The following is a 26,946-nucleotide window of genomic DNA, read 5'->3' as shown; positions in this document are numbered from 1 at the left end:
GAAGGCTGCTGCCCGCAAGCCTTGCGAGCCCCCAGGAACTCCCCTGGGCTCACAAGGCTTGCGGATAGCTTCCTGAAGCCTGGAGAGCGAGAGGGGTCAGTGCACACTGATGTCTCTCGCTCTCCAGGCTTCAGCAAAAGCCTGCATTCGCCCCATAGGACGCACACACATTTCCCCTTCATTTTTGGAGGGGGAAAAGTGCGTCCTATAGGGCGAAAAATACAGTATATGATGCAAACTACTAATAATTATAAATAGCAGATTGTAGGCCCCTATATATAGAAATGAGCAAACCCGTGATATTTTAGGGGGCAGACTAGCAGGTGGGGCCCGTTACTTACATCATAGGAGCCTACACAACATAAAACGCTGTTGCTGTATGTAGGTTTTATTTTATATTTTTATCTTACATTTTGGAAATGTACATCCAAGTTTTTTTCCTTTAATTTTTTTTGGGCCCCAACAGAGTGGGGCCCTAAACTATAGCTTGCTTAGCTTATACAGTACGTAAATCCAGCACTGATCCTGCTACAGGGCCCAGTTATTCTGAAAGGATCGCTGTTTGCCTATATTCTAATCTCAACAGAAGGGTTTTTATCCTAGGCTAGGAAATCAGGCCTTGACACCGTAAGCTGCGGAAAATCTTTTTTTGAAAAAATCCTTAACCCGCGTGGTCAGAATTTCACTAAAATCCTGACGTTATGCAATTCACTCATAAATGGTGCCAAACAGTTGCAAATGCCACTCTGAAAGGTTTAGCGGTGAAAACCAAAGAGTTTTTATCCTAGGCTAAGAAATCAGGCCTTGACACCGTAAGCTGCGAAAAATCTTTTTTTGAAAAAATCACAAAAAATCTGACGTTATGCTGTTTAGGTTAATTTATAATTAACCTAAAGTAGGTAATAAAAACCATCAGGTGTCCATGTCTCTTCTGCCACTGAGAGAACAAAAGAACAGCCAGAGCGGCAGCTGCCAAAGATGTTGTTCTTATTTCAGACAATTCCAATAATTAAGGGGACAGCGATATTTAAAGAGTGGCAAAGAGCAATTTCAAGATATATCTGGCAAGGTAAGAAGCCAAGAATTATGTATAAGTTATTAACGGATGCGAAAGAAAGAGGAGGCTTCGCCCTGCCAGACTTGAAATTATATTATGAAGCTTCATGTCTCTGCTGGCTGAAAGAATGGATAAAGTTAAAAAATACTGAGTTATTGGATTTAGAAGGTTTTGATAACAGATTTGGCTGGCACACATATCTATGGTGTGAGAAAGGAAAGATTCACAAAGGCTTCGAAAACCACATCTTTAGAAGATCTCTCATAGAAATATGGGAGAGATATAGAAGTTTATTAGAAACAAGAACTCCCCACTGGCTATCTCCGTTAGAAGTTATGAGTCTTAAGAAAGTTAATATGTGGGGGAACTGGATTACATATAAAGAATTGATTATAAAGGAAGGAGGAAAATGGAAAATGAAACCCTATGAAGAAGTGAAAGAGTATGTGTATGATTGTTTGCATTATTATCAGGTTAACGAAATGTTTTAAAAGGACTTAAAAGAAAGAGGTTATGAGGAAAAAGAATCTAAATTTCAAATAGAAATAATAAACAATGAAAATAAAAATTTGTCCAAAATGTATAAAATCTTGCTAGAATGGTATACAAAAGATGAGGAAGTTAAATCGGTTATGATACACTGGGCCAGAGATTTGGGTTATAATATACAGTTTAACGATTGGATAAAACTGTGGAATGAAAATATAAAATTTACGGCATGTACTGCGTTAAAGGAAAATGTTATGAAAATGATTTATAGATGGTACATCACACCTGTGAAACTGGCAAAAAATGTATAAAACATGTAATAAGTGTTGGAAATGTAAAGAAAAAGACGGAACATTTTACCATATGTGGTGGGACTGTAAGAAGGTGAAGGGCTTCTGGGAAATGATATATAATGAGATGAAAAAGATGTTGAAATATACGTTTGATAAGAAACCAGAGGCTTTTCTTCTAGGAATAGTAGGAAATGAAATAAATAGAATGGATTGTAAACTTTTCCAATATGCAGTAACAGCAGCTAGAATATTATTGGCCCAAAAATGGAAACAGGAACAACTGCCGATGCTGGAAGAATGGAGAATGAAACCAATGGACTATGCTGAACTAGACAAACTAACAGGAAAGATCAGATATATACGAGATCAAAAGTTCATTGAAGACTGGGGAAAATTTTCAGACTATCTGAAATGTGTAGGTGATGAGCAAATAACGCTAGTGGGATTTCAAGATAGAGGACTATTGTAAATGATAGAGGACTATTGTATTGATGAAAACTAAGGGTGTGAAGGTTTATAAAATGCAATATAAAATTAGGAAATGCGTATTTAAAAATTTGAATAATGGATGATTGTCAGAGAGGTTGAAGGAAGTCAAAAAGAGAAAATATGTGATAAAATTTAGATTGGATATTATAAATGTATGTTGGAAAATTTAATTTTATATATATATAGAGAGAGAGAGAGAGAGAGAGAGAGAGAGAGTTGGTTGGTTGAGGGGCATGGATTGGCTGTGCCTGCCCCTCTAACGCTGCTGCTGCTGCAAGGGATTCCCTTAAAGAAATTGGGAGCTAACTATTGCTTGTCCACTCTGTCAAGGGGGCTCGGGCCATAGCAATGAGCTCCTGGTTGCATTTGGGGTGAGGGCAGGTTCCCTGCTCTGCGTAACCCCCAAGTGTATTCCCCTCTTCTGACTTTCGCATCGTGCGGAATGTCAGTCTGTCCCCCATGGTGGGGGCAGATAGTCGCAACCAATGCCTACGCAACCACTCACAAATTTGGATTTTAATAAAGTTGTGGCCAAAATTATGCCAAAAATCTTAAACAAAAATTTCTGTGTGATGTGTGAGTTATTGGGGTGGACCTGGGGACCTCGACACGCAACAATAATAATAATAATAATAATTTATTATTTGTACCCCGCCCATCTGGCTGGGTCTCCCCAGCCACTCTGGGCGGCTTCCATAAAAACCAAAAATACACTAAAATATCACAGATTAAAAACTTCCCTGAACAGGGCTGCCTTAAGATGTCTTCTGAATGTCAGGTAGTTATTTATTGCTTTGACATCTGATGGGAGAGCGTTCCACAGGGCAGGCGCCACGACCGAGAAGGCCCTCTGCCTGGTTCCCTGTAGCTTTGCTTCTCGCAATGAGGGAACCGCCAGAAGGCCCTCGGCACTGGACCTCAGCGTCCGGGCAGAACGATGGAGGTGGAGACGCTCCTTCAGGTATACTGGGCCGAGGCCGTTTAGGGCTTTAAAGGTCAACACCAGCACTTTGAATTGTGCTCGGAAACGTACTGGGAGCCAATGTAGGTCTTTCAAGACCGGTGTTATGTGGTCTCGGCGGCCGCCCCCAGTCACCAGTCTAGCTGCCGCATTCTGGATTAGTTGTAGTTTCCGAGTCACCTTCAAAGGTAGCCCCACGTAGAGCGCATTGCAGTAGTCCAAGCGGGAGATAACTAGAGCATGCACCACTCTGGCGAGACAGTCCGCAGGCAGGTAGGGTCTCAGCCTGCGTACCAGGTGGAGTTGGTAGACAGCTGCCCTGGATACAGAATTGACCTGCGCCTCCATGGACAGCTGTGAGTCCAAAATGACTCCCAGGCTGCGCACCTGGTCCTTCAGGGGCACAGTTACCCTATTCAGGACCAGGGAGTCCTCCACACCAGCCCGCCCCCTGTCCCCCAAAAACAGTACTTCTGTCTTGTCAGGATTCAACCTCAATCCATTAGCCGCCATCCATCCTCCAACCACCTCCAGGCACTCACACAGGACCTTCACCGCCTTCACTGGTTCTGATTTGAAAGAGAGGTAGAGCTGGGTATCATCTGCATATTGATGAACACCCAGTCCAAACCCCCTGATGATCTCTCCCAGCGGCTTCATATAGATGTTAAAAAGCATGGGGGAGAGGACGGAACCTTGAGGCACCCCACAAGTGAGGGCCCAGGGGTCTGAACACTCATCCCCCACCACCACTTTCTGAACATGGCCCAGGAGGAAGGAGCGAAACCACTGTATAACAGTGCCCCCAGCTCCCAGCCCCTCTAGACGGTCCAGTAGGATGTTATGGTCGATTGTATCAAAGGCCGCTGAGAGATCCAGCAGAACTAGGAAACAACTCTCACCTTTGTCCCTAGCTCACCGGAGATCATCAACCAGCGCGACCAAGGCAGTTTCAGTCCCATGATGAGGCCTGAATCCCGATTGGAAGGGATCCAAATGGTCCGCATCCTCCAGGCGTGCCTGGAGTTGTTCAGCAACCACGCGCTCAATCACCTTGCCCAAGAAAGGAAGATTTGAGACTGGGCGATAGTTGGCCATACTGGCCGGGTCTAAAGATGGTTTTTTAAGAAGCGGTTTAATGACCGCCTCTTTCAGTAGATCTGGGAATGTTCCCTCACAGAGGGAAGCATTCACCACCCCGCAGAGCCCATCGCCCAGCCCTTCCCGGCTTGCTTTTATTAGCCAGGATGGGCAAGGATCCAGGAGACAGGTGGTTGGTTTCACGCGTCCAAGCAGCCTGTCCACATCCTCGGGGGTAACGGATTGAAATTGATTCCATGCAACTTGACCAGACAGAGCTCTAGCACTCTCCCGCCCCGGCACTGCTCCCACGGTGGTGTCTAGCTCCTTCCGAATATGAGTGATTTTATCTGCAAAAAACTTTGCAAAATCGTTGCAGGAGATCTTGGGGTCTTTACAAGGCCCCGGTGGTAAAGGTGGTTCCATTAAATTACGAACCACCTGAAAGAGTCTCCTGCTACTATTTTCTGCAGATGCAATAGAGGCGGTGAAGAAAGTCTTCTTCGCCGTCGCTATCGCCACTTGGTAGGCTCGACGTTGAGCTCTAACCTGTGTCCGGTCAGATTCGGAGTGAGTTTTTTGCCACCGACGCTCTAGCCGTCTCAGCGATTGTTTCATCGCCCTCAGCTCCGAAGAAAACCACGGAGCTGTCCGGGCTCCATGCAATCGGAGAGGGCGCTTCGGAGCCAGACAGTCGATAGCCCTGGTTAACTCTGCATTCCAGCGGGCCACCAGGGAATCAGCTGAAAGGCCATCAACATGGGATAAAGCATCCCCTACCACTCTCTGGAAACCATTTGGATCCATTAAGTGGCGGGGGCGGACCATCCGAATTGGTCCCACCTCCCTGCAGAGGGGAAGGGTCGCGGAGAAGTCCAGTTGCACCAGGAAGTGATCTGACCATGGCACTTCTTTTGTTTCACTTTTACTTAGTGTCAGATCACCCACGTCACTAGAGGTGAACACCAGGTCTAAGGCATGTCCATGACTATGAGTTGGGCCAAACTTATTCAGGGACAGCCCCATGGAGGCCATGCTTTCCACGAAGTCCCGAGCAGCCCCTTGTAAGGTCGTGTCGGCATGGATGTTAAAATCTCCTAGGACAACCAAACTAGGTGTCTCCAGGAGAAAATCCGCCACGACCTGAAGCAGCTCAGACAGGGAGTCCTTGGTGCAGCGGGGAGGTCGGTACACCAAAAGGAATCCTGTACTGCCCCTATTGCCCAACTTCCAGAACATGCACTCAGAAAGCTGGATCTTCCCAGTAGGACGCCTGGTGCAAGCTAGTGACTTCCTAAAAATCACTGCAACCCCCCCTCCCCGCCCACATGACCTGGGTTGTTGTGCGTAAGAGAAACCTGGTGGGCAAGCAGCGGCAAGGACAGGCCCATCTGCTTCCTCCAACCAGGTCTCTGTCACACATGCCAGGTCAAATCCTCCATCCACAATCAGGTCGTGGATGGCAGTGGTTTTATTCATCATTGACCTGGCATTACACAGCAACACCTTCAGGTCATGTAGGTTTCCCCTGTTGATTCCAGTATCCATCTGGTCAAGGCCAGACCTGGAGGCAGGGATAGTCTTCAAACAACGACTAAACCTGCCTCCTCGGTAATGACATGGTCTGGTCTTAGCGTAACTCCGCCTCCTGCCCATGATCACCGAGATCGGATGTCCCAGTGCTTCCCCCCCTGTGGAACTTGTCCCAGCCATCGTGTTGGCTGGGGCCCCACTCCCAGGCAGCCCTGATCCCGCCCCTTAAAAACAAAACACAAACTATACAGAACCAATAAAACAACAACAAAAAGAAACAAAACAATTATACTAAAATTAATCCCAACTAAATATCCATCCCACCCACCCCCAACAATGGAAAAAAGGGGGGGGGGGGAAATTAAATTTAAATTTAAATTTAAATTGCCACCGACTGCTTGAGGACATTTTAAAGCACATTAACCACCTGGAACAGGGAAGAATGGCAGAACACTTCCCACCCTTCCCAAAAAGTTTGTTCCAAATAAGTGCCTGGGCCACGCCCCCTGGGCCAGTTGGAAAAGGCCCTGGAAGGGAGCAGGCCCTGCAGTCCTCACCCAGCCGATGGTCCGAGGCCTCACTGCAGCAGGAGTCCCTTTGTAGCCGGGAGAGAGGTCCTGGGCCACGCCCCCTGGGCCAGCTGGAAAAGGCCCTGGAAGGGAGCAGGCCCTGCAGTCCTCACCCAGCCGATGGTCCGAGGCCTCACTGCAGCAGGAGTCCCTTTGTAGCCGGGAGAGAGGTCCTGGGCCACGCCCCCTGGGCCAGCTGGAAAAGGCCCTGGAAGGGAGCAGGCCCTGCAGTCCTCACCCAGCCGATGGTCCGAGGCCTCACTGCAGCAGGAGTCCCTTTGTAGCCGGGAGAGAGGTCCTGGGCCACGCCCCCTGGGCCAGCTGGAAAAGGCCCTGGAAGGGAGCAGGCCCTGCAGTCCTCACCCAGCCGATGGTCCGAGGCCTCACTGCAGCAGGAGTCCCTTTATAGCCGGGAGAGAGGTCCTGGGCCACGCCCCCTGGGCCAGCTGGAAAAGGCCCTGGAAGGGAGCAGGCCCTGCAGTCCTCACCCAGCCGATGGTCCGAGGCCTCACTGCAGCAGGAGTCCCTTTGTAGCCGGGGGAGAGGGCCTGGGCCACGCCCCCTGGGCCAGTTGGAAAAGGCCCTGGAAGGGAGCAGGCCCTGCAGTCCTCACCCAAGCCCCACCCTCAAGACTCTGCGACTGACTTTCTCTTCTCCTCTGACTTTGCTGTTTTCTGCCCTCCTGCTAACATGGAAGCAACATGCCTAGTTGTCCTACTCAGGTTCTGCGTCCAGATATTAGCCTTCCCTGTTTACTTACTGTGGTATCTGGGTATCTGGGAACCCCTTTGCAAGAAGTTATTCCCCTACTTCATGTCTGTGGCATCCGCCTGTTATAACAAGTACATGTCTGGCAAGAAAAAGGAAATGTTCAGCAACCTGAAGAACTTTGCCAGTCCTACGGGGGTCCTCACACTGTTGGAGATTGGTGCGGGAACTGGCTCCAACTTTCAGTTCTACCCCGCGGGATGCAAAATCATATGCACTGATCCGAACCCCAACTTCCAGAAGTTTCTTGACAAGAGCCTGGCTGAAAATCCACACGTGCAGGTGGAACGCTGTTTGGTGGCTCCAGCTGAGGACCTGCACCAGGTACCAGCTGCATCGGTGGATGTGGTGGTTTCAACGACGGTGCTATGCTCTGTGAAGAGCCCAGAGCAAGTTATGAAAGAAGTTCTGCGGGTGCTGAGACCGGTAAGTAGCTCACGCCGTGGCAAGAACAAGGACAATTCAGTAACTGCAGGGGCATGTGTATTCTCGGGTGTTAGTCAATTCTATATCCGTTGGGCAATCACAAATGCAGGTAGATGGATTCAGATCCCTTGTTGTTTCTGCGTAAACCAATTTGCTTCTGAGCTATTTACATTCTCATAAGTTGCAAACATTGGAATCACTCGCTTGCTTTTCTCCCTAACTACCGTTAGGGAGAAACAATCCCACACTCTGTATTATTGAGGGTACCTTAGGCAGATAAAGACATGCCTCTTATTATTTTGTCCATTGTGCACTTGTGAAAGACCAAAGCGAATTTTTAAACATGCTTGTCTCTGATGTTGAAACTGATAAGAGGGTTGGGCAGGAAGGCTCAGTATAACTGAAGCAGCCTCTCCACTCCTGTTGTTCAGCCCGGACACTGAGATCCAGCTCCGAGGGCCTTCAGGCAGTTCCCTCAATTTGAGCAGTGAAGGGAACCAGACAGAGGGCCTTCTCGGTAGTGGCGCTCACCCTGTGGAATGCCCTGCCAAGGAAATAAACTTTTAGAAGACATCTGAAGGCAGCCCTGTTTAGGGATGTTTTTAATGTTTGATCATTTATCGTGTTTTTAATATTTTGTTGGGAGCCATCCAGAGTGGCTGGGGAAACCTGTATGTATGTATGAATAAATTATTATTATTATTATTATTATTATTATTATTATTATTATTATTATGAAAAATATTGCATAGGAACCTGGAATGTTAGAACCATGAACCTGGGTAAGTTGGATGTGGTCAAAAATGAGATGGCAAGAATAAATATTGACATCCTGGGCATCAGTGAACTAAAATGGACGGGAATGGGCGAATTCAGTTCGGATGACCATCATATCTACTACTGTGGGCAAGAAACCCGTAAAAGAAATGGAGTGGCCCTCATAGTCAACAAAAGAGTGGCGAAAGCTGTACTGGGATGCAATCCCAAAAATGATAGAATGATCTCGATACGAATCCAAGGCAGACCTTTTAACATCACAGTAATCCAAGTTTATGCACCAACTACTGGTGCTGAAGAAACTGAAATTGACCAATTCTATGAAGACTTACAAGACCTTATAGAAGTGACACCAAAGAAGGATGTTCTTCTCATTATAGGGGATTGGAATGCTAAAGTAGGGAATCAAGAGATAAAAGGAACAACTGGCAAGTTTGGCCTTGGAGATCAAAACGAAGCAGGGCAAAGGCTAATAGAGTTCTGTCAAGAGAACAAGCTGGTCATCACAAACACGCTTTTCCAAGAACACAAGAGACGACTCTACACGTGGACATCACCAGAGGGGCAGCATCGTAATCAGATTGATTATATTCTCTGCAGCCAAAGATGGAGAAGCTCTATACAGTCAGCAAAAACAAGACCTGGAGCTGACTGTGGCTCAGATCATCAGCTTCTTATAGCAAAATTCCAGCTTAAACTGAAGAAAGTAGGAAAAACCACTGGGCCAGTAAGATACAATCTGAATCAAATCCCTTATGAATACACAGTGGAAGTGAGGAACAGGTTTAAGGATTTAGATTTGCTGGACAGAGTGCCTGAAGAACTATGGGTGGAGGCTCGCAACATTATACAGGAGACAGCAACGAAAACCATCCCAATGAAAAGGAAATGCAAGAAAGCAAAGTGGCTGTCCAACGAGGCCTTACAAATAGCAGGGGAGAGAAGGCAAGCAAAATGCGAGGGAGATAGTGAAAGATACAGGAAATTGAATGCAGATTTCCAAAAAATAGCAAGGAGAGACAAGAAGGCCTTCTTAAACGAGCAATGCAAAGAAATAGAGGAAAACAACAGAATGGGAAGAACCAGAGATCTGTTCAAGAAAATTGGAGATATGAAAGGAACATTTCGTACAAAGATTACCATAATAAAGGACACAAGTGGTAAGGACCTAACAGAAGCAGAAGACATCAAGAAGAGGTGGCAAGAATACACAGAGGAATTATACCAGAAAGATATGGATGTCTCGTACACCTCAGGTAGTGTGGTTGCTGACCTTCAGCCAGACATCCTGGAGAGTGAAGTCAAATGGGCCTTAGAAAGCACTGCAAATAACAAGGCCAGTGGAAGTGATGATATTCCAGCTGAACTATTTAAATTTTTAAAAGATGATGCTCTTAAGGTGCTACACTCAATATGCCAGCAAATTTGGAAAACTCAGCAGTGGCCAGAGGATTGGAGAAGATCAGTCTACATCCCAATCCCAAAGAAGGGCAGTGCCAAAGAATGCTCCAACTACCGCACAATTGCACTCATTTCACACGCTAGCAAGGTTATGCTTAAAATTCTACAAGGCAGGCTTAAGCAGTATGTGCACTGAGAACTCCCAGAAGTGCAAGCTGGATTTCGAAGGGGCAGAGGAACCAGAGACCAAATTGCAAACATGCGCTGGATTATGGAGAAAGCTAGAGTTCCAGAAAGACATCTACGGTACTTCTGCTTCATTGACTATGCAAAAGCCTTTGACTGTGTCGACCACAGCAAACTATGGCAAGTTCTTAAAGAAATGGGAGTGCCTGATCACCTCATCTGTCTCCTGAGAAATCTCTATGTGGGACAAGAAGCTACAGTTAGAACTGGATATGGAACAACTGATTAGTTCAAAATTGGGAAAGGAGTACGGCAAGGCTGCATATTGTCTCCCTGCTTATTTAACTTATATGCAGAATTCATCATGCGAAAGGCTGGGCTGGATGAATCCCAAGCCGGAATTAAGATTGCCGGAAGAAATATCAACAACCTCAGATATGCAGATGACACAACCTTGATGGCAGAAAGTGAGGAGGAATTAAAGAACCTTTTAATGAGGGTGAAAGAGGAGAGTGCAAAATATGGTCTGAAGCTCAACATAAAAAAACCGAAGATCATGGCCACTGGGCCCATCACCTCCTGGCAAATAGAAGGGGAAGAAATTGAGGCAGTGAGAGATTTTACTTTCTTGGGCTCCATGATCACTGCAGATGGTGACAGCAGTCACGAAATTAAAAGACGCTTGCTCCTTGGGAGAAAGGCGATGGCAAACCTAGACAGCGTCTTAAAAAGCAGAGACATCACCTTACCAACAAAGGTCCGTATAGTTAAAGCCATGGTTTTCCCAGTAGTGATGTATGGAAGTGAGAGCTGGACCATCAAGAAGGCTGATCGCCGAAGAATTGATGCTTTTGAATTATGGTGCTGGAGGAGACTCTTGAGAGTCCCATGGACTGCAAGAAGATCAAACGTATCCATTCTTAAGGAAATCAGCCCTGAGTGCTCACTGGAAGGACAGATCGTGAAGCTGAGGCTCCAATACTTTGGCCACCTCATGAGAAGAGAAGACTCCCTGGAAAAGACCCTGATGTTGGGAAAGATGGAGGGCACAAGGAGAAGGGGACGACAGAGGACGAGATGGCTGGACAGTGTTCTCGAAGCTACAAACATGAGTCTGACCAAACTGCGGGAGGCAGTGGAAGACAGGAGTGCCTGGCGTGCTCTGGTCCATGGGGTCACGAAGAGTCGGACACGACTAAACGACTAAACAACAACAACAACAACAACAACAACATTATTATTATTATTCCTCCTCCTCACATTTCAGCCTCTCTGCATTTGTTTTGTGCCTATCCCCACCTGCCTTTAAAAAAAAAAGAAAAATAGAATGATTCATGTTTGGGAATGGCTTTTTAAACGCATTACAGCCTATCTTTCCTTTTGAAGTATAGTGAGTACAATGTATTTGTTTCACCCACTGAGATTTCCTTGACATCTTCCATCTCTGCTTACCAATGAAACTGGAAAAGTCGGGGGCAAACTCAAAATCACCCTTGGCTAAGCTGTTAACTGACTCTAGTGACAGTTGTCATACCCTCCAACATTTATTTGATGAAAATAGGGACATCCTATTAAACAACAACAGCAGCAATTGTATTATTGGTTGCCCCAACCACTCTTGGGCTGCTTTCAACATACATAAAAACATAATAAAACATAAAACATTTTTTTTTAAATCCCTATACAGGGCTGCCTTCAGTTGTCTTCTAAAGGTTGTATAGTTACTTATCTCCTTGGCTTGGGAGTCACATAACTCCATATCCTCCAACATTTCTCTGATGAAAATAGGGACTGAGGAAAAGCAGGACATTCCAGGATCAAATCAGAAACCATGACGTAAATCTAGGACTCAGCATAGGGACATGATCCAGACCAAACAGTTATTATCTTTCTCCCTGCAACACCACCAATTTGAACAGCTGCCACAAAAAATAAAATAAGTTAGCATTAAGTGCAGAGTAGACCTATTAAAATGAATGAACCTCTCTTAGGCACTGGGATTACCGTAATTTCAATAGGTCTACTTAGTTAAACACCTGCCAGGGTACTAGGGTGGATGAAGTTATTTAAACCTCTCCTTCAAGCCCAGTGGCCTGATGAAGATGTAAATTGCCCTCTCCTCGGTCATCAATTAATTTATTTGATGAACCAGGAAAAGGGATAGCTCCCCTTTTCAACTCTTACATCTGTATAGATCCATACTGAGTTTTGGACCTTCTCAGCATTGGCATCAAAGGGTTTGCTAAGTATGACTGCAACCTTGGCCTCAAAAGGTTAGTTAGTTATCCCAGTTCACAATCCTAAAAGCACCCAACATACCGGTAAATAAACTTCAGTATTTTGAACAGTTTACATACCAGTTCACAGTGTACCGGTACTTGAATTTACAGTTTTCACAATCAATTATTTGAGAAACGAGCCCTTAAACTCAACCTGTTAATCATTAACATGTCCAAGGACTGAACTGGGGTCAAGTTTGACAATGATAACAAATTTTTCACATTGGTTAATGCAAAAAGGGGTTGTGAAAATCTCCAAAAGGATTTCTCCAAACCATAGAACCAACTCCTAGGAGCCGAGGTCCCACTGACCCCCATAGGTGATGGGCAATACGATTAAAATGGAGTGTGTCTGTGTTCTACTTCTTGTGGTTGATTATATGGGGAGGGGCATACCTGGCCTCCCCCAATATTTTATTCAAGTTGGCACTCCTGCTCCTAACTGAGCAAATGGGCATTAAAATGGCCAATGAAGTTCAAAGTAATCAAGTGTAGAGTGATTTGGGGGTGATAAATAAAATCACATATAACCTCAGGAATCTGAATTGGTGGTAAGTGACAAGGGATGAGACTTTGCAGCCATAGCAGATAGCTTGGTGAAGAGGTTGACCCAGCTTGTAGTAGCTGTGAGAAAAGGCAAATATGGAGATGTGTAATGTTATGCTCGGAATGGAGAAAGCAGACAGAGAAATCATAGAATTGTAGAATTAGAAGGGAGCCCGAGGATCATCTAGTCCAACCCCCTACAAGGAAGGAATATGCAGCTGTCCCGTACAGGGATCGAACCTGCAACCTTGGCGTTCTCAGCACCATGCTCTAACCCACTGAGCAGTCTGTGTTCCTCTCATAAGACTAGAAGCCCAAAGCCATCCAATGCAGCTGAATGTGAGAAGATTCAGGACAGAATTCAGGGGAACAGTGGCTGTTGCCATGAAAAATTAACAGCACTCTGATACCATTAGCGCTGATTGTGCAAAGGAATATCTGAGGAACTCCAAAGGAGCATAGCAAGTAACTTATATGCATCCATTTCTGTTTCTCCAGGGTGGCGCTTTCTACTTCCTAGAACATGTTGCAGGTGCTCCTTCCAGCTGGACTCTCTTCTGGCAGCAGATCTCTGATCCAACTTGGATATGTCTGTTTGACGGGTGCCACATGACCAGAGAAACCTGGAACGTCCTGGAAAAAGCTGGCTCCTCAGAGCTGAAGCTACGGCACATAGATGCCCCTTTAAAATGGTACCCTATTAGGCCGCATATCATAGGTTATGCTGTAAAGTAGCTTGGAAATAAATTACTGAACAAGATCTCCCTGCAGGTGTCTCTGGGTTGGGGTGTAGAACCGAATCATAAGAATTATACCACAGCCCATCACTATGTCACCTATGGCCTGTGAACTTCTTGTGCAATCTGTAATTGGATGCACACACATGTATGTTATTACCAATCCATTTTTTATTTCCACTTGACAGACTGTCCAGCTACCTTCACTTTCCACAATCCAGCTGCTCCCATGCAGATGTGAATATTGCCATAACACATAGCTTGGGCTTGCCTCAATCACTTACACGTGGGCATGCATGAACTACCATTACTATTCTCCCTGGAAGCATCTGATCCCCGTGGAGGTTGGGATATCAGAAGAAGAAGAGTTTGGTCTTGATATCCCGCCTTTCACTCCCCTTAAGGAGTCTCCAAGTGGCTAACAATCTCCTTTCCCTTCCTCCCCCACAACAAACACTCTGTAAGGTGAGTGAGGCTGAGAGACTTCAGAGAAGTGTGACAAGCCCAAGGTCACCCATCAGCTGCATGTGGAAGAGCGGGGAAGCAAACCCAGTTCACCAGATTACGAGTCCACCACTCTTAACCACTACAACACACCATTCTCCATTACCTTAAACAGAATTTCTTTTTAATTTGGAAGATGACTGAGAGGTTCCTATCGCAGGTGCTGCCAGTGTGGTGCTTGCAGGCACACGCGTGCTAACAGAGGCCTTTCCTGAAACCCATGGAGTCCATTCCCTGCACTTAAAGCCTACACAACACAAAACAGTGTTGGTGTATGTATGTTTTGTTTTATTTGTTTTTTATCTTATATTTTGGAAATGTACAAGTTTTGTTTCCTTCAAATTGGGGGGGGGGGCCTCCAAGACAGTGGGGCCCTAAGCTATAACTTGTTTAGCTTATATGTAAATCCGGCATTTAGGACCGTGGAGTACTTCTGCAATAAAGTGTTAGAATACCCCCTAAATGAGATTATTTCCCTCTTAAAGACAGCAAATACAGTTTTTAAGTTCCCTCTGACAGGGGCAAGGTTTTTGGTGAGTGTGTATGTGTGAGTGTGTTTAGTTTATGAACAATATCCCTCTCCACCCTTTGAGATCTCACAGCCAGTGTGGTCACTGCCAAGGGCTCTGGCACAGCGTGTTCTCCCTAACAGAGAGCATGTGTTGCGGTTGTGGGATACAAGCCACCCTGTTGTTGCTGGGCAGATTTGGATAACCCAAGCCATAATTGGATAAATTGGGTTGCTGGGGTGTTTGATTGTTGCCAATTCGGAGGAGGGGTCAGTGTCTTTAAATACAGGACACCCAACGCTGGGCACTGGGCGTCCTCTTGGCCCACCCTCGAGACTCTGCAACTGACTTTCTCTTCGCCTCTGACTTTGCTGATTTCCGCCCTCTTGCTAACATGGAAGCAACATGCCTAGTTGTCCTGCTCAGGTTCTGCGTCCAGATATTAGCCTTCCCTGTTTACTTACTGTGGTATCTGGGTATCTGGGAACCCCTTTGCAAGAAGTTATTCCCCTACTTTATGTCAGTGGCGTCCGCCTATTATAATAAGCACATGTCTGGCAAGAAAAAGGAAATGTTCAGCAACCTGAAGGACTTTGCCAGTCCTACGGGGGCCCTCACACTGTTGGAGATTGGTGCGGGACCTGGCACCAACTTTCAGTTCTACCCCGCGGGATGCAAAATCATATGCACTGATCCGAACCCCAACTTCCAGAAGTTTTATAACAAGAGCCTGGCTGAAAATCCACACGTGCAGGTGGAACGCTGTTTGGTGGCTCCAGCTGAGGACCTGCACCAGGTACCAGCTGCATCAGTGGATGTGGTGGTTTCAACGACGGTGCTATGCTCTGTGAAGAGCCCCGAGCAAGTTATGAAAGAAGTCCTGCGGGTGCTGAGACCGGTAAGTAGCTCACGCCGTGGCAAGAACAAGGACAATTCAGTAACTGCAGGGGCATGTGTATTCTCGGGTGTTAGTCAATTCTATATCCGTTGGGCAATCACAAATGCAGGTAGATGGATTCGGATCTCTTGTTGTTTCTGCGTAAACCAATTTGCTTCTGAGCTATTTGCATTCTCATAAGTTGCAAACGTTGGAATCACTCCCTTGCTTTTCTCTCTAACTACAGTTAGGAAGAAACAATCCCACACTCTGTGTTATTGAGGGTACTTTAGACAAATCTAGACATGCCTCTTATTATTTTGTCTGTTGTTGTTGCGCACTTGTGAAAGACCAAAGCAAATCTTTAAACATGCTTGTCTCTCATGTTGAAACTGATAAGAGGGTTGGGCAGGAAGGCCCAGTATACCTGAAGCAGCCTCTCCACTCCTGTTGTTCAGCCCGGACACTGAGATCCAGCTCCGAGGGCCTTCTGGCGGTTCACTCACTTTGAGCAGTGAAGGGAACCAGACAGAGGGCCTTCTCGGTAGTGGCACCCACCCTGTGGAACGCCCTGCCATCAGATGTCAAGGAATTAAACTTTTAGAAGACATCTCAAGGCAGCCCTGTTTAGGGAAGTTTTTAATGTTTGATCTTTTATCGTGTTTTTAATATTCTGTTGGGAGCCATCCACAGTGGCTGGGGAAACCTGTATGTATGAATGAATGAATGAATGAATAAATAATTATTATTATTATTCCTCCTTCTCACATTTCAGCCTCTCTGCACTTGTTTTGTGCCTATCCCCACCTGCCTTTTTAAAAAAAGATAAAATAGAGTGATGCATGTTTGGGAATGGCTTTTTAAACACATTATAGCCTCTCTTTCCTTTCAAAGTATAGTGAGTAAAATGTATCTGTTTCACCCACTGAGATTTCCTTGACATCTTCCTGTTGAATTTGCAGTGTCCCGTGCACAGCGGAATGATGAGGAATACGTGCACATTCTCTATATTGCTTTATTTACATCTCAAAGCTGATAGTTTACAGAAAAACATCTTGCCTCTGCTGGAGCAGAGAAAGCATCCTCTCTCCTCTGAAGCACAGAGAGAAACACACAGTGAACAGTGAAAAACAGGAAACCAGTGTACGTCACATCCAGTCTCCTTTCCCGTGAGAAACTCCAACAGCACAGACTGTGGAATGTAAACACCTGTCTCGTGACAAGCACTTCGCTGCACAGTGAAGAGAGCAGAAACCAACACTTCCATCTCTGCTTACCAATGAAACTGGCAAAGTAGGGGCAAACTCAAAATCACCCTTGGCTAAGCTGTTAACTGACTCTAGTGACAGATCCCATACCCTCCAATGTTTATTTGATGAAAATAGGGACATCCTATTAAACAACAACAGCAGCAATTGTGTTATTGGTTGCCCCAACCACTCTGGGCTGCTTTCAACATACATAAAAACATAATAAAACATAAAACATTTTTAAAAAATCCCTATACAGGGCTGCCTTCAGATGTCTTCTAAAGGTTGTATAGTTACTTATCTCCTTGGCTTGGGAGTCACATAACTCCATATCCTCCAACATTTCTCTGATGAAAATAGGGACTGAGGAAAAGCAGGACATTCCAGGATCAAATCAGAAACCAGGACGTAAATCCAGGACTCTTAGCATAGGGACATGATCCAGACCAAACAGTTATTATCTTTCTCCCTGCAACACCAACAATTTGGACAGCTGCCACAAAAAATAAAATAAAGTGCAGAGTAGACCTATGAAAATGAATGAACCTCTCTTAGGCACCGGGATTACCGTAATTTCAATAGGTCTACTTAGTTAAACACTTGCCAGGGTACTAGGGTGGATGAAGTTATTTAAACCTCTCCTTCAAGCCCAGTGGCCTGATGGGGATGTAAATTGCCCTCTCCTCGGTCATCAGTTAATTTGTTTGATGAACCAGGAAAAGGGATAGCTCCCCTTTTCAAGTCTTACATCTGTATGGATCCATACTGAGTTTTGGACCTTCTCAGCATTGGCATGCAGCTCTCAAAGGCTTTGCTAAGCATGACTGCAACCTTGGGCCCAAAAGGTTAGTTACCCCGGCTCATAATCCTAAAAGCACCCAACATAAATAAACTTCGGAATTTTGAACAGTTTACATACCAGTTCACAGTGTACTGGTACTTGAATTTACAGTTTTCAGAATCAGTTATTTGAGAAACGATCCCTTAAACTCAACCTGTTAATCATTAACATGTCCAAGGACTGAACTAGGGTCAAGTTTGACAATGATACCAAATTTTTCACATTGGCAAAAAGGGGTTGTGAAAAGCTCCAAAACGATTTCTCCAAACCATAAAACCAACTCCTAGGGGCCGAGGTCCCATTGACCCCACTAATAAAATATTTGAGGGGGCCGGGAACCCCCATAGGTGATGGGCAATACGATTAAAATGGAGTGTGTCTGTGTACTACTACTTGTGGTTGATTATATGGGATGGGGCATACCTGGCCTCCCCCAATATTTTATTCAAGTTGGCACTCCTGCTCCTAACTGAGCAAATGGGCATTAAAATGGCCAATGAAGTTCAAAGTAATCAAGTGTAGAGTGATTTGGGGGTGATAAATAAAATCACATATAACCTCAGGAATCTGAATTGGTGGTAAGTGACAAGGGATGAGACTTTGCAGCCATAGCAGATAGCTTGGTGAAGATGTTGACCCAGCTTGTAGTAGCTGTGAGAAAAGGCAAATGATGGAGATGTGTAATATTATGCACGGAATGGAGAAAGCAGACAGAGAAATCATAGAATTGTAGAATTAGAATGGAGCCTGAGGATCATCTAGTCCAACCCCCTACAAGGAAGGAATATGCAGCTGTCCCGTACAGGGATCGAACCTGCAACCTTGGCATTCTCAGCACCATGCTCTAACCCACTGAGCTGTCTGTGTTCCTCTCATAAGGCTAGAACCCCAAAGCCATCCAATGCAGCTGAATGTGGGAAGATTCAGGACATAATTCAGGGGGACAGTGGCTGTTGCCATGAAAAATTAACAGCACTCTGATACCATTAGCGCTGATTGTGCAAAGGAATATCTGAGGAACTCCAAAGGAGAATAGAAAGTAACTTATATGCATCCATTTCTGTTTCTCCAGGGTGGCGCTTTCTACTTCCTAGAACATGTTGCAGGTGCTCCTTCCAGTTGGACTCTCTTCTGGCAGCAGATCTCTGATCCAACTTGGAAATGTCTGTTTGACGGGTGCCACATGACCAGAGAAACCTGGAACGTCCTGGAAAAAGCTGGCTTCTCAGAGCTGAAGCTACGGCACATACATGCCCCTTTAATATGGCCCCCTATTAGGCCGCATATCATAGGTTATGCTGTAAAGTAGCTTGGAAATAAATTACTGAACAAGATCTCCCTGCAGGTGTCTCTGGGTTGGGGTGTAGAACCGAATCATAAGAATTATACCACAGCCCATCACTATGTCACCTATGGCCTGTGAACTTCTTGTGCAATCTGTAATTGGATGCACACACATGTATGTTATTACCAATCCATTTTTTATTTCCACTTGACAGACTGTCCAGCTACCTTCACTTTCCACAATCCAGCTGCTCCCATGCAGATGTGAATGTTGCCATAACACATAACTTGGGCTTGCCTCATTCACTTACACGTGAGCATGCATGAACTACCATTACTATTTTCCCTGGAAGCATCTGGTCCCCATGGAGGTTGGGATATCAGCCATTGTTGATTACCTTAAACAGAATTTCTTTTTAATTTGGAAGATGATTGAGAGGTTCCTATTGCGGGTGCTGCCAGTGTGGTGCTTGCAGGCACACGCGTGCTAACAGAGGCCTTTCCTGAAACCAACGGAGTCCCTTCCCTGCACTTAAAGCAGCATTTTACTGAAGGTTAACAACAGGAAGATTTAAAGGAACTATTAGAAACTCAAGACAGCAGAGATATGAGATGATCATAGCGCCCCCCCCCCCCCCCGAACTTGAAGCATGGGAAGTCCCAATAAAAATTTAAAATTTAGCAGAATATTTGGACTATATGATATTTAATTGTATAATTTGGAATATTTAATGTGATTTGATTGGATTGTTAAAATGGAAAATTGAATAAAAAAATATTTTTTAAAAAAGAGCAACATTTTACTGCAGCCGGTATAACAGGTTGTGGAGTGTGCCCACAACAGCTTATCAGGTTTGCTAATGTGCCCTCAGGCTCAGTGGCAGAGCGTGGCGTGCCAGCGCCTGTGGCTGCATGGAGGGGGTGGGTGGGATGGAGGGAAACAGGTGAGGTATATATGCCTCATGGCATCCGTGTCACCCAGGAGATCGCAGCTGCAGAGATAAGAAGAGTCGTTCCATTGTCTGAAGAGGTCACTTCCTGGTTCACATGGAGAAGTCGTCTTCAACAGAATCCACTGGTGAAAGCACACAGCTGTATTGAAGCAGCACTGGGTGTTAAAATTTTGCACCCAGGGAAACCACCCCGATCCACGCCACGCCACAGCTCAGCCTCAGAAAGTTTGGTGACCCCTGTCCTGCAGCGCTGTGGTTTATTTTTGTATCCTGCTTCCTCTACCTGCTTCCCCTTGCCTTTTATTTCTAATAAAGCTTCACAGTTTGACCGCTTAAGTGTGTGCAGTAACCAGCCTCAGGATTCTGGAATCCCCATGTGCATGGAATTCATGCTAATTTGAATGTTGAGGATCAGCATCGTAAGAAACCAGCACATTCTTCTTTGATCTCGGAAAGACAGGGAGCGTGGGCTGCTTTTACACTGTGAGCAACGTGTAAGCGAACGGTCTGGGAAATGGGGGGTGCATTGGTCCCAATGTTCCAGGGCTTTAAGATGCGGGTGGGTGGGTGGAGCTGCTTTGATCTTGGAGTGGGATAAGGCAGCTGGAAGTTAGCCCTCCTTTCCCCATTACATTGTGTGCAGGTGAGGCGTGCAGGGTGCAGTCGCTAGGAGTCTTTTTTTTCCAAATAAAAAAATGAATTGCTTTGGTGCAGCCCCAGTCCCCCCCCCCCACTTCCAACTCTTGGGTTCTGGGACTGTGGGTGATGCCTAAAAATGAGGCTGGTGGTAAAAGGTAGAAAGATAAAGGACCCCCAGATGGTTAAGTCCAGTCAAAGGTGACTATGGGGTTGTGGCGCCAATCTCGCTTTCAGGCTGAGGATGCCGGCGTTTGTCCACAGACAGCTTTCCAGGTCATGTGGCCAGCATGGCTAAACTGCTTCTGGTGCAACGGACACCGTGACGGAAACCAGAGCGCACGGAAAACCATTTACCTTCCCGTCGCAGCAGTACCTATTTATCTACTTGTGTTGGTGTGCTTTCGAACTGCTAAGTTGGCAGGAGCTGGGACACGGCAATGGGAGCTCACCACCATTGAGCGGATTGGAACTGCCGAACTTCCGATCGGCAAGCCCAAGAGGCTCAGTGGTTTAGACCACAGCGCCACCTGCTCCCCTTATTGGGTGGCGGTGGCAGCAACTGGTGGAGACTTAAGACTCAACTGGCAGCACTGCAGGGCTGTTGTGCAGCAGCCAGGAAAGGAAGGGGGCATGAGAGGCTCTCCCTTCTCCACACAGCCTTCTCTAACTGAACAAACTGGCAGATTTGCTGTTAAGGTTCCATTCCTCTTAAGAGTACAGTAACATATCTGCAGAACAGGAGGGTTGAGGAGCCATGGAAATGAGAATGGTGCAAGGGGAATTTGAAAAAATAGAGGAGGAAAGAGGGGTGAAAGTGAAAAGGAGGGAACAGGAGGCATGGGACTGGGGATGAAGGTTCAGGCAGTTGCTATGAGCATGGTCTGAGCATAAGTGGGGTTGCAGAAAAGGAGGCAGAAAAGAAGCTATGGACAGGAGGGTGAAGATGAAAACAGGTGCAAAATGGGGCTGCAGAACAGGAGGAATTATGTTTTGACAGAACAGACAATCCAGTAATTAAAGTGCCTTTGGGGGGGGGTCGGGCATTGAGTTGGCAAACAGTGGGGTTAAACTGAACTTTCCTTGAAAGGTCCTTTCAAACTAGCTGGCTAATGGCAGCCCTTAGCCCCAAATGACCCGCCGTTCTAACTGCACAAGAGAACTCTCCGTAAAACATGAGCAGAGAAGGTAGGTCTTTAGATCCCTGCCTGAGGCGCAAAAGGTTGCAGTGACATCAAGGGAAAGCTATGGGGAGAGATTGCAAGGCTGCTTTGAGAGAGAGAACTGTACATACTTGAGCTGAACAACTTGGATGAGTTAGAGCAGGAACAAATTGTTCCAGACCCTTCCAAATGTCCCTATTTTCCAGGGACATTCCCAGATTTACAGAAGCCGTCCCGGTTTCTGATATGATTCCGCTTTTCCTTAGCACGTCCCTATTTCCATCAGAGAAATATTGCAGGGTATGGAGTTACGGGACCCTCGAGCCAAGGAGATAAGTAAATATACAACCTTTAGAAGGCATCTGAAGGCAGCCCTATATAGGGAAGTTTTTTAAATGTTTAATTAGGTTTTTATATATGTTAGAAGTGGTCCAGAGTGGCTGGGACAACCCAGCCAGATGGGCGGGGTATAAATGAGAAAAATTATTATTATTATTATTATTATTATTATTATTATTATTTCTATTATTAAATAGGATGTCTGTATTTTCATCAGATAAATGTTTGAGGGTACGTTGTTCTAAACACTTAAGTTTTGGCTACATGTTAATCAGTTATGTGATTATATCCTCCACAGATTTTTTTCTTAACCCCTCCCCCCCAAAAAAATAAACCCTTGGGTTAAGCTGCCTCTGAATGGAAAATGCAGGTAATAATCATACTACTACTACTACTACTACTACTAATAATAATAATAATAATAATAATAATTTTATTATTATTTATACCCTGCCCATTTGGCTGGGTTTCCCCAGCCACTCTGGGAGGCTACCAACAGAATATTAAAAGCATGATAAAACATTAAACATTAAAAACTTCCCTAAACAGGTGTGCCTTCATATCTCTCTGCCCCCAGTTCCAGGCCCTTCCCAAGTTATTCCCCCTCACACAAATATGTACACACTCATGTGTACATGTGTGACAGGTAAGAGAAATCTGAGTAAGCTGTGGGTTAAGCAAAAAAACAAACTGCTTTTGCGCTTCAGAACACCAGAGGAGAAAGAGTTACACAGTCACCCTTCCCTTCTGGCAGATTGCCAAAGACTGCTTTTGGCAGTCAAAACAAAAGGCTCAGGCTGAATGAGGAAGTCAGTGGGTAACGTGATCCTTAGGAAGTTCCTGAACCCAGCAAGAAGTTTGCAGCTTCCTCTCTCCTCGTCCACAACCCTGCTTTGAGATCTGCACTGGAACTAAGCGATGATAGAGGAAAGAAAGCCATCCGCATCCTAACTTTCCCAAGACAGGCTAAATCGACGTTTGCACAGAATTCAAAACTATTTCCCCTGCTTCTGGACTTCCGAGGGAAAAAGAGGGCGAAAGATCCGAGACTGGGCTGGAGGAGCTGAAATGGCAACAACCCTGGTCTTCTGCCTCCGTCTCTGTCTCCAGCTGCTAGCCCTTCCCATATACGTGCTGTCGTACTTGGGCGTATGGCAGCCCTACTGCAAGAAGATCTTCCCGGCCTTCATGGAGAAGTTTGCACCCAGTTACAACAAGAAGATGTCAAGGCAGAAACAAGAGCTGTTCCGCAACTTGTTGGAGTTTGCAGGCCCCTCGGGGCAGCTGCGGCTGCTGGAGATAGGAACCGGCACGGGCTCCAACTTCCAGTTCTTCCCGGCCAACTGCAGGGTCACCTGTACAGACCCCAACCCCCACTTTCAACGGAGTCTAGCCAAAAGCATGGCCCAGAACCAGCACCTTCAGTTTGACAGCTTCTTGGTGACCTCGGCGGAGAATCTGCAGGAGGTGGCCGATTCTTCCGTCGATGTCGTTGTTTCCACTTTGGTCCTCTGCTCCGTGCGGGACATGCAAAGTGTTCTGAGCGAAGTCTGCAGGGTCCTCAAGCCGGTGAGTATTTGAGGGGGAGAGGGCAGCAAAAGAGACATGGTGGGGTAGAGATGCAATTTCAGAGGGGTATAGTAGGCAGCAGGCCGATGCAAAGGAAGGGAGCAGCAGGGTTCACTTGCTCCAGACCTCGAAGATGGCATGGGGGCCCTCGCCAGGGCCTGCCAAACTTACGCTGTCATGCCAATAACAAGACTCCCACCCCAGACAAGCTCTGAACAGGCCTGGTAGGTAGCTATGTGTTACAGTGCAATTGTAAGCACGCTTATCGGGAGGTAAGCTCCATTGAACTAAATGGGACTTTGCTTCTGAATAAACATGCCTAGGATTGCAGACCCTCCAAGTGTCCCTATTTTCCAGGGACAGTCCCAGAGTTACAGAAACCGTCCCGGTTTCTGATTCGATCCCGGAATGTCCCACGTTTCCTTAGGAGGTCCCTATTTTCATCGGATAAATGTCGGCGGGTATGGATTTATGTGATCCCTGAGCCAAGGAAATAAGCAACTATACAACCTTTAGAAGACATCTGTCTTACCAGACTGACTTTGTGTATGTTCCTTTTGACAAAGGCCTAAAGCTTCACTGAAGCCTGTGTCTATTTGGCATTCCTTTTGGGACCCCTGACTACGGACCCCAACCTTGTACTAAATTTCCCTGTCAGACAGAAGGGAGATTGCTAGTGGCAGGTAATCAGCCCTTGGGCTTACATGTTTGCAAATGCCCCAAGTCTAATATTCATTCAGAAGATGTATATTTTGCCTTTTGACTGAATGATCCTCAATGCAGCTTGCAACAGATTGTAATAACATACATATGTAGGAGCTCTTAGACCTTCGAGCTACTGGAATACAGTGGTGCCTCGCAAGACGAAAAGAACCCGTTCCGCGATTCTCTTCGTCTAGCGGTTTTTTCGTCTTGCGAAGCAAGCCCATTGACGGCTTAGCGGATTAGCGCTATTAGCGGTTTAGCGGCTTTTAGCGATCAGCTGTTAAGCGGCTTATCAGCGGATCAGCTGATAAGCGGCTTAGCGGCTTAGGAAAAGGGGGGGGGGAAAACCCGCAGGAACTCGCAAGACATTTTCGTCTTGCGAAGCAAGCCCATAGGGAAATTCGTTTTGCGAAGCGCCTCCAAAACGGAAAACCCTTTCGTCTAGCAGGTTTTCTGTCTTGCGAGGTGTTCGTCTTGCGGGGCACCACTGTATTGACATTTTCGCAGGTTATTTATGCAAGGAAGAAGCAAAGCACAAGTAGGTCAGTCAGATTTTGGGGAAAATAAATATCTGGTGAAATTGATTTTAAGGCACTGAAAGTGGTTTTATATCATGCACAAAACATCCTACACTCTTGATTTCCCTGGAATACTTATTGTTCAAATGGTCTCCTCCTTTCTTTTAGGGTGGAGCATTTTATTTCTTGGAACATGTGGCTGCAGACCATTCAAGCTGGTGCTACTTTTGGCAGCAAGTTCTCTTCCCAACATGGAAACTTCTCTTTGACGGATGCTGCTTAACAAGAGAGATCTGGAGTGATCTTGACAAAGCAAATTTCTCAGATGTAAAGCTGCAACATATATACGTCCCCTTACACTGGACACCGATTCAGCCACATATCATTGGTTATGCTGTAAAGTAATTCTCAATTCACCAGTGCAATCCAATCAGATGAATGTTTACTGAAAAATATGTTCAGCTCCTGTGTCAGACTGCAATACAGTAGTATGCTCAGTTACTTGGGAGAAAGCTCCACTGAACTCAAGGAATTTTTATTTCTGAGTAAACATGCTAAGACTTCTCCTTTTATATACACATTTCAAAGGAAGTTTCCTTCTCTGAAAGGAATTCAGTTCTACTTTCTAAAGTGCAGAGCAGACTGGGAAAATCTTAGAATATAGTCAACAACAGCTTGTTTAAATCAATTAACTGCAAATTAAAGCACTACTAAGACACCATTTTAAAGTTCTCTGCATGCTTTTTTCTCCTAAAAAATATGTGTAAACACATAGCATTGCTAACTGGCCAGAAAAAGAAATCAGCCTGGCCAGCTTGTGCTGATTTGATCTGCAGAAATCAGCTGGTAAAGCTTTTACTGACAGGCACCTAAATATTATCTGAGTGGGGTGTACAGATTGGGGAATTCTCACTACTTGCTTCAAACAATTCCAGGACTGTGAGGGGCAGAGCCATGGCAGATGAACTGGTGGGGAAGGGACCCTCGATCAGTGACAGAGTACAAGGTGCAATCCTTGGGCTTCCTGTTAGGACCCAATTGCAGGTGACATGGAAAAAATATTGTCCAAGACCTCTGGCAGCGTAGTGAGCATGGGCAGAGTTGGACAAAAAGTCTGACCCTATATATGGTTACCTATATTAAGAATTGAAGATGTGTTTGTAATGTAGCTATTACAATTTTTTGTTGATGAAACTGCTGGTAAAGGGGTTGGAACAGGAACCAGTTCAAAAGTTGCGTACTTCAGCAGTAGTTAACTGATGTCAGTATTTAACTTTATCATTTTTGCTTTATGGTTGTTTTATTGCTGCAACCCACCTTGATATATTTTTTATGACATAGCAATACATATTTTATACATAAAACTCTATCCCAAAGGTATTTTAACATGCCTTTAGGACTACCATATTCTACATGTTAAATATGCATTTATACCTGGGTTCTGGAAGTGGTTGATATTGACCCCCTACAGTTTAGGGGGCGAATAAAGAGCCAGGGGTTGAAAATGGTCTAGCAGTAGGAAATCTTAATGACGAATAGTGCAAAAGAATAATAATCATGAGCCTCAGAAATAAACAGTACGGGCATGTATCTTCCTTGCCAATGTGGAACCTTATATTTAACAAGATTTCACAATCCAACAGTATGCCAGATTTATTTTTACATTTTTGCAATTCCTGGTAATGGTGGATGGTTACTAAATGTTCATGATATTCTGGTATTTCTTGACTATATTTCATATGCCTACCTAAATATATGCAGTGGGGTTGATGCCAGCTTCATAAGTTCATCAAAGGGTCAATGAACTCCTAAGCGTAGGAATTAAACATGAGAAGACATGAAGAAATACCAGAATATCATGAACTCCTAAGCGTAGGAATTAAACATGAGAAGACTTGAGCCCTGAACCACTGTCATATTACAAGTGAACTCTTTATTTACTGTGTTTGCTATTGTTTAAGGTAAAACAAATTTGAGAAAGAAACTTTTGCCATTTTTATGGACTTTGATTGTTTACAGATAGTTGCCTTGGTGATATTGTGTTGATTGAGGTAGTCCTTGTATTACCGCCCTCTTCATTGCTTTATTGCTGTTAAGCTTAGCCAGCCATGTTGGGCAGAAGATTCCTGCATCGCAGGCGGTTGGACTAGACGCCCCTCGGGTCCCTTTCCAACTCTATGCTTCCATGCACGGAACAAAGGCGTCTG

General features: G+C 45.3%; 3 protein-coding genes across 4 annotated transcripts in view; all 3 read left to right on the top strand.

Moving 5' to 3' along the window:
* The window catches only part of LOC307210086 (thiol S-methyltransferase TMT1A-like), a 40,213-nt gene extending 14,753 nt beyond the window's left edge, over positions 1–25,460 (top strand). The window contains exons 2-4 of one of the 2 annotated variants that reach the window (XM_079965695.1): positions 19,228–20,303; positions 22,702–23,516; positions 24,908–25,460. In XM_079965695.1, the coding sequence (XP_079821821.1) occupies positions 23,016–23,516; positions 24,908–25,144 (738 nt within the window). In that variant the 5' untranslated portion in view covers positions 19,228–20,303; positions 22,702–23,015 and the 3' untranslated portion in view covers positions 25,145–25,460. Of the gene's footprint in view, positions 1–19,227; positions 20,304–22,392; positions 23,517–24,907 lie in introns of those variants that run through there. The other variant, XM_079965696.1, reaches the window with a different exon arrangement.
* LOC307210085 (thiol S-methyltransferase TMT1A-like) lies at positions 7,092–13,781 on the top strand. Its single transcript, XM_079965694.1, has 2 exons — positions 7,092–7,665; positions 13,353–13,781. Exons 1-2 carry the CDS (start codon positions 7,162–7,164, stop codon positions 13,587–13,589), a joined length of 741 nt encoding a protein of 246 aa, XP_079821820.1. The 5' UTR covers positions 7,092–7,161; the 3' UTR covers positions 13,590–13,781.
* LOC307210081 (thiol S-methyltransferase TMT1A-like) lies at positions 14,917–20,145 on the top strand. Its single transcript, XM_079965688.1, has 2 exons — positions 14,917–15,502; positions 18,645–20,145. Exons 1-2 carry the CDS (start codon positions 14,999–15,001, stop codon positions 18,879–18,881), a joined length of 741 nt encoding a protein of 246 aa, XP_079821814.1. The 5' UTR covers positions 14,917–14,998; the 3' UTR covers positions 18,882–20,145.
* Positions 25,461–26,946: the final 1,486 nt, after the last annotated feature.

This window comes from Podarcis cretensis, assembly GCF_951804945.1.
Source record: "Podarcis cretensis genome assembly, chromosome: 2".
NCBI lineage: Eukaryota > Metazoa > Chordata > Lepidosauria > Squamata > Lacertidae > Podarcis > Podarcis cretensis.
The sequence above is the reverse complement of the archived record's forward strand: the minus strand, read 5'-3'. Positions and strand labels throughout refer to the sequence as shown.

Excerpts from the sequence above, each read along its gene's own strand:
- LOC307210085 (XM_079965694.1), top strand. The coding sequence starts at position 7,162 with ATGGAAGCAACATGCCTAGTTGTCCTACTCAGGTTCTGCGTCCAGATA. Across the intron at positions 7,666-13,352 it reads TTCTGCGGGTGCTGAGACCG|GGTGGCGCTTTCTACTTCCT; the intron begins GTAAGTAGCTCA and ends CTGTTTCTCCAG.
- LOC307210081 (XM_079965688.1), top strand. The coding sequence starts at position 14,999 with ATGGAAGCAACATGCCTAGTTGTCCTGCTCAGGTTCTGCGTCCAGATA. Across the intron at positions 15,503-18,644 it reads TCCTGCGGGTGCTGAGACCG|GGTGGCGCTTTCTACTTCCT; the intron begins GTAAGTAGCTCA and ends CTGTTTCTCCAG.